This window comes from Poecilia reticulata, linkage group LG5, assembly GCF_000633615.1.
Source record: "Poecilia reticulata strain Guanapo linkage group LG5, Guppy_female_1.0+MT, whole genome shotgun sequence".
Taxonomy (NCBI): domain Eukaryota; kingdom Metazoa; phylum Chordata; class Actinopteri; order Cyprinodontiformes; family Poeciliidae; genus Poecilia; species Poecilia reticulata.
Window position 1 is genome coordinate 9,587,813 of NC_024335.1, and position 10,742 is coordinate 9,598,554.

At 45.2% G+C, this 10,742-nt stretch overlaps 1 protein-coding gene across 1 annotated transcript in view; it reads right to left on the minus strand.

The window, feature by feature from the left end:
* Positions 1-739: 739 nt before the first annotated feature.
* stab1 (stabilin 1) overlaps positions 740-10,742 on the minus strand; it is a 72,832-nt gene continuing 62,829 nt past the window's right edge. The window contains exons 59-70 of the mRNA XM_008408855.2: positions 10,091-10,223; positions 9,961-10,021; positions 8,947-9,091; positions 8,070-8,203; positions 7,673-7,838; positions 6,903-7,009; positions 5,584-5,703; positions 4,896-5,030; positions 2,484-2,588; positions 1,678-1,824; positions 1,259-1,351; positions 740-1,130 (exon numbers count right to left, since the gene is read on the minus strand). Of these exons, the coding sequence (XP_008407077.1) occupies positions 1,074-1,130; positions 1,259-1,351; positions 1,678-1,824; positions 2,484-2,588; positions 4,896-5,030; positions 5,584-5,703; positions 6,903-7,009; positions 7,673-7,838; positions 8,070-8,203; positions 8,947-9,091; positions 9,961-10,021; positions 10,091-10,223 (1,403 nt within the window). The 3' untranslated portion in view covers positions 740-1,073. The remainder of the gene's footprint in view (positions 1,131-1,258; positions 1,352-1,677; positions 1,825-2,483; positions 2,589-4,895; positions 5,031-5,583; positions 5,704-6,902; positions 7,010-7,672; positions 7,839-8,069; positions 8,204-8,946; positions 9,092-9,960; positions 10,022-10,090; positions 10,224-10,742) is intronic.

Genomic DNA, 10,742 nt, shown 5'->3' on the forward strand with positions numbered 1-10,742 from the left:
ACTGTGCTGCCCCACCCTACGCCACCCCACGCTAAACTGCGCCCCCCCACCCTACACTGCGCCACCCCACGCTGCTCTGTGCTACCCCACACTGCTGTGCTACGCCATGCTGCTCTGTGCCACTCCACCCTACACTGCGCCGCCCCACGCTACTCTGTGCCGCCCCACCCTACGCCACCCCACTCTAAACTATGCCACCCCACCCTACGCCACCCCACGCTGCTCTGTGCCGCCCCACCCTACACTGCACCACCACACCCTACACTGCACCACCCCACGCTGCTCTGTGCCACTCCACCCTACACTGCGTCACCCCACGCTACATTACACCACTCCACTCCACTCATCAATCTTTCTTACTAAGCATAAGCAAATCCAACCTAGCTTTTGATTCTTCAAACTACAGACAAAACATTTCCTCGTATCGGTTACGTCATCACCAACACACCCAGACTAGTTTTGTAGTGTTGTGTTTTAATTGCCGCACATTATTAAAGGTAACAGAGGGATTATGGTGAAGTTAGGACGTCATCACACATAAAACCAGTTTTCTCTGTAGTTTGAAGGTAGAAGCTTAGATGATATTGGTCTTCATGGGAAAGATATTTAAATCGCAGGATTCCAGACCAGCAGTAACACGGTTATGATGGTAGTGAATGGAGCCAGACTGGACTCAGCCTGGGTTTCTCTCTTCTACCTTCCAATCAAGACAATAAATAATTACAAAATAAATCCTGACCAAGTTTCACAGAATCAACCTTTAATCATACAGATGTGAGAGTCAGCAGCACACCACTAACCAACTTTATTTTCTTTCAGGGTCCAAAAGAACGGATCTGAGAAACAAACAGAACCAGACAGAGAACCAGAGGGTTCTGGTTGCAGATTTAGAGAAAGTATTGATTTTGAGCTCCTTTTAATCAGAATCAGATCATTTATAATAATGATAAATCTGGATCAATCAGCTTCCTGTAACTGCTGGAGTCGCTTGTTGTCAGGTAAAAACCAAACTAATGCAAACATCTGGAAAACCCTGTGAATGGGTTGCTTCCAGGAAGGCAGAACTGGTTTTACTAGTCCAAGTCCAGAATGTTTGGTGGTTCTGCTGGTTCTGCTGCTGCACTCACCTCCTGTGAGAAAGAAAGAGGTTCAGCTGCAACCCAAACCAGTATGGTTCTGGTCCAGAATCACCATATAAACACATGTAATCCACATGTGGCCCGGTCCGGTCCATCCAGAACCGGGCGGACCGACTCACCTGGAACGGTTCGGCGACGGCCCTGGAGCCGCTGTAGAGCGGGTTGGGGATGGAGAACAGCGTGGGCTGGGTCGGAGTATCTTCATCCTCGTTCTGTCACAGAGAAACCGGGTCAGAACAGCCGAGTCGGAACCGATGGGTCCAAACTGATGAGTTGGAACCACCGAGTCAGAACAGCCAGGTTGGAACCGATGGGTCAAAACTGTCGGACTGGAACCACCAGGTCAGGTTCAGAGTCCATCTAAAGGTTAGTCAGCTGGTTGAACCGGTCCAATTGATCCAGAACGTCTATAATCATTCAGATGATCCAGAACCGTTCAAATGATCCAGAACCCTGCAGAACCACTGGGAGGCTAACTAAACGCCGAGAGTCAGGAAGCTTGGACCCAGATGGGTCAGAACTTCCCCACGGGTGTTACCTTGAAGTAGTGGAAGTTGAAGGCGTCCATCTTTTTTCTGAACAGGTAGAACCCCAGAGCCGCCAACGCACACGCCAGCAATGTAACCAAGATGGCCGCCACCCTGCCGCTGGAGTGGACGTGGCCTATGGAGCTGCTGTGGATCACCTGGAGGAAACAGGAACGACCCGAAATGTTAGAACTGATGTTCCTAGTTCTGGTCCAGTCAGAACCAGGAGATTTGGACCAGACTGGACCCGTTCTTTTAACACCAGTCAACCACAGATGAATTGTTGATGATAGATCTTCTGATTCTGGTTGAATCCATAATTAATGAAAAGCCACACAGCTGGAAGCTAGGAAGAGACGGTTCTGGTTCCGGGTCCAAGATCCGGTACCAGCTGGTTCCTGGTGTCGAAGCTCCTCTTCATCAACATGGAGAAGGTCAGACCCTCACTTCCTGTTTCCTGTTCCAACAGTTCAACCATCTGCTCTCTGCTGTAAAACCGCCCGGCAACAACGAACCACCAGCCAATCAGGAGAGGCGGTGTTGCTGCGCTGCCCCCTGGTGGTCAGATGTTTATTTTTTCAGGAGGTTGAAGTCCGTCTCCAGTCTAACTAACAGTTAATAACTTCCTTCACTGAGATTTCATTTAGTCGGGTCAGAAAATTTTTCTGGCGACGGTGCAAATCCGGGATCAGAACCGACCAACAGAACCCACTTCTGGACCTGCACCAGATGGTCAGCTGAATATAAATGCGCACCAGGGTCAAGGGTCAATGCGGGCCTCCAGAGTCTCAGCTGAAAGGGGAGGGGCATGACTCACCAGGGGGGCGGGGGCCGTCAGCGGCGCCTCCAGGACGTGGATGATCCCGTTGACAGCCGGAACGTCCCACTGCAGCAGCAGCCGCTGGTTCACCAGCTTACAGCTCTGAGAACCGGGAGAGGAAGAGGAAGAGGAGGGGGGGATGAAGAGAGGAAGGAGTAGGTGGTGGGGGAGGAATGAAGAGGAGGAGGAGGGGAAGGAAGAGGAGAAAGGGAATAAAGAGGAAGGAAGTTTTGTTCAATTTTCCATATCAGTTTGTTCGTTTGTTTGATTTGATCCTCATTTCATTATTCAGTATAACTGTTGTCTTTCCCTCAGTAGTTAGTCTGCGAGTCGGGTAGTTAGCCTGCGTGTGGGTAGTTAGCCTAAGGTTCAAGTAGTTAGCCTGTGAGTCGGGTAGTTAGTCTGTGAGTCGGGTAGTTAGTCTGCGAGTTGGGTAGTTAGCCTGCGTGTGGGTAGTTAGCCTAAGGTTCAAGTAGTTAGACTGNCTGTGAGTCGGGTAGTTAGTCTGCGAGTTGGGTAGTTAGCCTGCGTGTGGGTAGTTAGCCTAAGGTTCAAGTAGTTAGACTGCGAGTCGGGTAGTTAGACTGCGAGTCGGGTAGTTAGATTGCGAGTCGGGTAGTTAGCCTGCGAGTCGGGTAGTTAGACTGCGAGTCGGGTAGTTAGCCTGCGAGTCGGGTAGTTAGACTGGGTAGTTTATGGGATCATTCAGTTGTTACTTTAATAAGTTATCAGACTGAACCAGAAATCAGCCAGCCAGTGATTATGTCTCGCCGTGTTTCTGCTGAGTTCATTCCTTCATAACCAGACTGACACATTTCAGTAAATAATAAATAACAAAGTATAATTATTAATAATTACATAAGCCAAACATTGACATGAATGTTGAGTCCCATCAGATAAATATCCAGATGCAGCTTTGATTGGACACCTGGACTCCTGTCTTCCTAAACTGAACTCTGGTTATAATCAGAAACCCAGCCATACATGCTTAATTGGACTGAGATCATGGCTTTGACTAGGCCACTCTAGAACCTCTAGATGTTCTACTCTTGGTTTGGTGAAGCTGGTGATGAGTGTTCCTCTCCACTGTCGCCACATGCATGCTCGTTATGAGGGATTGCTGGAAAGTCAATGACTTCCTTAGAAACTTTTTAAGCAGTTTTAATAAGGAACTAAACTTGAATATTTAAGGAAGTTGGATCAAATCATTTATTAGTAAGGAGCCTTGAGACGACATGTTGGGAAAATAAAAATAATAAAAATTCTCTTTTGTTGTCTTTACTGAGCATTTCTGCTGATTTCCCAATCGATGGAGGTTTAACAGTAAACTTCCTTTTCTGTTGCAATCAGGAGGAAACCAGCTCTTCTCTGCTACAGAATGTCGTCATGAAATCTGAAGTTCAAACCGTGCTGTGATCTTAAATCATGATTTTAAAACAAACAGCTTAATTTAGTGTCACTGGTTCAGGATGGATCTGAAAGGGAAAAACATAAAGAACCAAAGTGGACTAACGCCACAGAGGAGTGGAGCAGCAGAGGAACGATCCGGTGAAGCTTTTTAAAAATGGTTCTGGTCTTTCTCGTGTTTCAGACGGCCCAGCAGGACGATTAGGCGTTTTCATGGATCTACTGGTTCTGGTTAATCACAGACGGTTCTGGTCTGCAGCCATGATCCCAAATAACTAAAGTAGAGCTGGAAAAATCATCAATCTGACGCCGGATCCGACCCGGATCGAGAGAAACTGCAGGTTTCTCTGTTATATCAGGACACTGAATGCCACTATGTTTTCAGGCAAATAGTGACATTTTATAACATAATCAAGTAACTATGTTACCATCAGTTGTTCCAAAAATGCCATAAGTTATATATTTTGTAATTTAAAATCTTTACATGATGCTGGCCCTTTAAAGGAAAAACCTGCTGAAGGTCAAACTCTTCTTCATCCCGTCATGAAGCGGCTCTCGGGTTTTAAAAAACATTTTCTGACTGGTTTACTCTCCACCACTTCCTGTTGTAATAAGCTGAGCCTGAATCTGTTTCTGACTGCAGTCCGGCAGGAGAACCTGAATAAATCTCAGGTTTCTCTGTTTTCTCCAGCCGGGTTCTAGACCTGCTTCCCCTTCGACTCCAGGGCCTCTATGACGTCGACCAGCAGCTCAACCTTCACTCTCTTTGCTCCCCGTTCTTCCTCATTAGCTGCAGTTTCACTTCCTGAGTCCCTGCGCTCTGATTGGTTGAATTCAGGGTTGCTTTTACTGTTCCTTTGGCTTCTCTCTGCTGATTGGTCACAAATATTCAGGTGAAAATATGCTTCCTGTGAGTGAAATGTTCCTCATCAATCAGGAATCAAGTCGTTCTGACCAGGTTTGGGTTTGTTTTGTGCATCGGTTGCTGCTGTGCGTCCTCACCTCGTTGTTGCCGTAGGTAACGGTCAGATTGAACCCGAGCCGTGATGCGATGCGTTCCTGGTGCTTCAGATCCTTAAATGGTCGCCTGCTGTGATTGGTTGAGGTGTGGTATTCCAAATCTCTCCCAGAAAGAGTCTAAAAAGACCAAACAGAACAAAAAGCGGCTCGGTTTCATTGAACATGCTGAACGGGTCCAGAACCAGCAGTGTAAAGCCTAAGCTAACCAGGCGTCCTGGTTCGGTATTTTGGGTTGAGTTTCTGCCATGTTTCCGCAATAGTCTTTACAGGCAATAAAGAAAACTGTGCTAAAAACAAGAAGTGTGAGAAAAAAATGATTAAATTTAAAGAAAATAAATGTCTGAAACAGTGAAAATGAGGAAAAAAAATGTAAATTAGGTTTTCAGTCCTCATTTAAAGAAACTGAGTTTTTAAGGTTTTCTGGGAGTTTTGTTTCAGAGCTGAGGGGCAGAGAAACAAAATACTGGAGAACCAAGCAGGAAGTCAATTTCATTCAGCACCGTTACCGGTCAAAACCAGACTGGGAGCCATCAGCAGATTGGCTTGGCTGGCTTTAATCACAAAGGAGTGGATTTGTTGCTAAGCTATCTTTTAATGATGGCTCAGAATCTTTTCACCAAGGTTTAACATTAATTTAGAAGAAGCCGTAGGAGCAGGTGTTGCAGCTCACCTGGTTCTGAGTGAATCCAGAGTTGTGGGGAACAAACAGCGTGACGTCAGACTTCCTGTGAGCCAAAACGTCGAGGAGCTGCCGGCCCTCAGAGGACGAGCCGCCGTAGTCCAGCAGCACCTACAAGAAAACCGTCTACTCAGAAACCAGAACATCCTCAAAGACTGCAGGCTGTGCAGGCAGTTAGCAGGCTAAGTATTTCATTAGCAGGATAAACATTTAGCTCGCTAACTAAATGTTTAGCTTTTGACCTAAACACTTAGCTAAATATTTAGCTTACTAATTAAATATTTAGTGAAAACTAACATTTATAAATAAATGAATAACAGTGAAAATATGACTTAGAAAAATGAACCCCCATTTATTCCTCTGATGAAAAACCCAAATTAATGCCACTGAATGTTGCAACGTGACGTCACGCTTGCAAGATCCCCAAAAAGCTGCAGGCTGACGATGATTAGATGGTTTCAGCTGTCAAGTTGTTGACAAAACGCGCTTAATATTAAATGTACGCCTGATATACAAGAGAAAAAGGGACGCTGTGCTCTGCTGCTAATTGTCAACATTAGGAAAACAAGGTCATGAAAAAGATTGAATTTAGAAAAAAGTGTTTCAGGTCAATTAAAAAATAAAAGGCGACCCACAAACCAGCAGATCCTCAGTAGAGCAGATGTTTCAATCACTGCTGTGGTCAGAAGATCATTTATTAATAATCGCAAAATAAACATCAAGCCTGAAAACATAAAACTGTAACAGACTGAATGTTCTGTTCTTGGTGTGGGAAACGTTTGAGCGCTTTTTGGTGTTGAGTCCCGATAGTGGAACTGTTGTCAGTCAGTTGCTATTGTAACGAGTCTGTGCGTAGCAAAGCCGACACAGAGAGCGAGGAAAATGAGGAATATGAGTTGGAGTTATTATTCAACAGTTTTTCAGCATTATTTTCCCTCTGCTGTGGCGCACTGCACTAAATTAATAATAGGTACTTCTCCAGGTTTACTGTTCCACCGCGCAGCTACGGATGTCCAGTGAAAAAATCGCCTTTGTGCTCTCCAGCGTTGTGCGTATACGAGAAATGTGAACAGTAACATGCATCAAGTCTATAACAGTTTGATTGTGTAACTCAGAAACATCCCCCTAAAACTCCTGCTTTAGTCAGGATTTTAAAGTTCAAAAAGCAAAGAAATGTTTTAATCACATTGCTGTCAGATTAAAATCTTGTAACTTTTCCCCTCAGAACCGGTCAGGCTGGGCAGAATTTGGTGGATCTTAATGTTCGACCTGCAGCCAAAGCCTGGCAGGCAGCAGCCATGCAGACTCACCCGGTAGAAGATGGAGAAGTTGCTGGTTGCTGCCAGGACGCTGGTCAGGACGCCGTTGCAGAAGTCCCCGTCTCCAACGTAGCCGTCCGGACACGAGCAGGACACCTCTGCACGGAGACATGGACAGGAGCTGCACTTCAAACTGGAAGCTGCTTCTGATTGGACAACAGCTGCCTTTCCATTAAAAGATGTTCTTAAAACTTTGACTTTACTCTGCTGATGTCAAAAAAACACAATTTCACAGTTGAGGTGTTTTCAATAAATAAATAAATGTAATTAAATTCACGTGAATAAGTTTTGTTCAAGTCATTAAAAATTATGATGTACACAGTTATGAGATAATATTCATAATCGCGTCATGGCGCTCATTATCTATCAGCCAGTCGGCGTTGGAGCAACAAGCCCCGCCTACTTGGGAGCGGCTACGTATGCAGTGTTTTGGGGAAACACGCTCATGCAGAAAAAGACGGCGGCTGATTTTAAGTCCTTTGCTGAGGAAGATAAGATCGGCTCAGCTTCACTGATCTCCCAACAGTAAGGAAATCGTTTCACCGCTAGTTTTCATTGCAGTTCTGCAAAATACATCTGATTTGATTCAGCTGAAAAACCACCTCAACCCAGCACACAGGCTTTTTATTGCAAGTCTTTTTGAAATTTGTGTTTCCATTAAGCAAATAAATTTTGTAATTCCAATTTGTGCAGTATTTTGATTAATGGAAACACTGTTCATTTCTGAACAGAAACTGCAGGTAGTTTGTCTGCCGCAGTACCTCTGAGCCGGTAGCAGTAGGCGTCGTACTTGCTGCTCTGGTCCACCGGGTCTCTGTACATCACCAGGCCCACGTGGTTGTCGCCACATTTGTCCGAGGGGAAGCGGATCGGGTAGCCCACCCTGCCTCCTGCTATCCAGCCGGCGACACACAGATGCATCCCGAGCTGCAGAGACCCGACAGGAAGGGTTAGGCTGCCAAACGTTACGCCCAGAGGAAAACAGAAACCCAACGGCTGCTTCGGCTCACAGCACTTTCTTTGCCTGTAGTAATCGATTATTCTGACGATTAACCGGATAAAACTAGCTTCTTTCCTAAGATCACTTTCCTCCATGAACTCTGGAGAAATACCCGGTCCCAGTAGGAAGTCAAAAGCTTTCGGTTCGGGTTTGTTTACCTGCTGAGCGTCCCCCAGCTGCTGAAACGTGGCCAGCGTGGCGTCCTCAGCCTGGCAGGCGGCGTCCGCCTGGCTGAAGTTCATCTTGTACTTTCCCTCTGTAGAGCGCAGGTGGAAGACTCCGGCTGTGTTGGCTGAGGAACAACCGAAGGTTAAATTCACCCTGAGAGCAGACAAACTGAAGGCTGCACAGGAGAAACGGCCTCTAACGAGCTCCAGGCTTAACGAGCTCAGCAATCAATCTACTGTCACCATGGTTACAGGGATGCTGTGAAGGCCAGCCGCTGTGGTTCCCATGGAGACATCGATGGCTGCTGCTTTAATACTGCTGCTGGTGGCTCACAACTTTAAATAAGTTGCTATGGAAACTTGTATAAAAAAAAAAGGTATTACAGCAGCGTCACCATGGTAACAGCTTTTGCCAAAATGCAGTGGCATTCTTAGAATGAATACTACTTATTTATCACCATGGCAACGTCAGCAGTTTAGTGTTTCAAAAGCTTTCAGGAATGTCCGGGAACTGTTGGCTCCCTCTACAGATCGGTTATAGGAACTACATCAAACAGCTAAGCTAGCTGAGCGGCGGGACAGATGAGCTAAAGCTGCTGATGCTAGCTAAAGCTGTTGCTAGCTGGCGCTACTGTTCAATCAATCATGCAATCAAATTTTATTTGTATTTCAGCATTTCAACAGCAAGGCAAGTCAACGTGCTTCACATCGTAACAAACACAAAAACACAAAGTCATGCAACATAGAATCAACAATGAAAACATTACATTACTGTTGTTAGCTGAGCGGTGGGGCAGATGTAAGGAAACATCGTTCGCCAGCTGGGAACCATCAGGCACAAACCAAAGACAGGAAACTGATGCGTTACCATGGTAATGGAGGTCCTTGCAAGTGGCCACTGGGTCACAGGCTCCGTTCTCCTCGAGGCAGCGGTCAACAGGGGGCGTCACCTTCTGCAGGCACTGGACTCCATTACCCACGTAGCCTGGCAGGCACTCACACTCGCGCTCGTTCTGAGGGATGAAATCACAATGGAGTCGAAATCTGACCCTTATTTAGCGAACTGACATCTTGTCCACGAGCGCAGGGCTCGTCTTTAGACCAGAGATGCACCGATCCACTTATTTCCCTTTCGATACCAATATCTGAGGCTTAGTATCGGCAGATATCGATTTGATTCAGAAAAACTGTTCTGAATTAACTTCAAGCTTTTATTTTTTTCAAGCACAGACACAGAGGTACTGCATTACAATTTTATTTTATAAGTCTGGACCAGAACAGCAGATTTAAGCACCAACAGCTTCACAAGCTGGTCAAACATGTAAAAATAACTTTAATTTGTTCAGTCAGTGTCATTAGAAGAATAACATTCAATATAAAATAAATAACAAAGAAACTGACAAAAACAAACAGGTTGACTTTCTTGGTCACCTTCCTAAACTAAGGACCTAGGTCATTTTTTGCCAAAAGATAATTTAGGGTCAAAAAAAAAAAAACTTTTGACAAAATATGACTTGGACCATTATTTTAGGAAAGTGATGATATGTAAAAAAATAAACCTCAAAAAACCTTCTTTCAAATGGCTCAGAAAGTGCAATTAGGAATTCTAAATATAAAGTAAAATAAACAATAAAGCATGATGTCAAAGTGTAGAATTAGAGTGAATAGATCAAAATGACTGATGCCAGATCTAGATTGTTTCCAGTATTGCGGTAGATACAGGTATTGATATTGGATCTCCATGGTTGTTTGAGAAACGAGGAGCTTTTGGATCAGCTGGGTGCGTTTCCGGGTTTTATCTAAACTATTCCTTCATTAAAAAATTATGTACAAAACGTTTCATTTTAAGCCGTTTTCTGCCGACGACTCGATGAAAACTCACCGGTCCGGTGAACTTGCAGGAAGCGAAGTCACTGCAGCCGCCGTTCTGCTGCTCAACACATCTGGAGACAGAAACAGCAGCTGGAGGAAACGTCACGGCAGGAGCCAACGGCGGGAATCTGGCGGCTCACCTGTTGATTGGCTGGCAGGAGAAGCCGTCTCCTTGGTAACCGCTGCGGCAGGTGCAGTTTACGATGAGCCCCGTCTGGGTGCAGTCTGCGTTGACGTCACAGCCGCCGTTGTATTCTGAGCAGAGGTTGGGAGCTGCAGCGGCACAGAGGAAACGTCACCTGATTGGCTCCCAGCTGGGACACCCCTCCCCCCTCCTCCTCCAGGTATGGACGCCATGACTGGCCTCCAGTGACTCAAATGATCCCATAGTTAAGTTTTATTTGCTTGTGACTTTTTTATCTAATTCAGTTAGTTTTAATTTGTTTTTAGAGTGTTTTTTCTGCTTTTTATTAGTTAAATATTGTTTAGTTTTGATTAGTTATAGTAGCAGTTTTAGTTGTTTCATTTTTTAGTTGATTTTTCGGCGCAGAATTCAAAAAGGTCAAAGTATTGTATTTTGATTATATATACGTAATGTGACGTGACCTTTCCTGTTTTATCCCGTTTTCTCTCCATACCGTTGTTTTTTATTTTTAAACAGTTGTGAGGCTGAAACCTTAAACTGCTGCTGCTGCACCAGTTACTCAACAGCTTGTTGCCAGGTAACCAAAGAACGAATGAGTTGCCAGGTAACCAAAGAGTGAGTGAGTTGCTAGGTAACCAAAGAGTGAG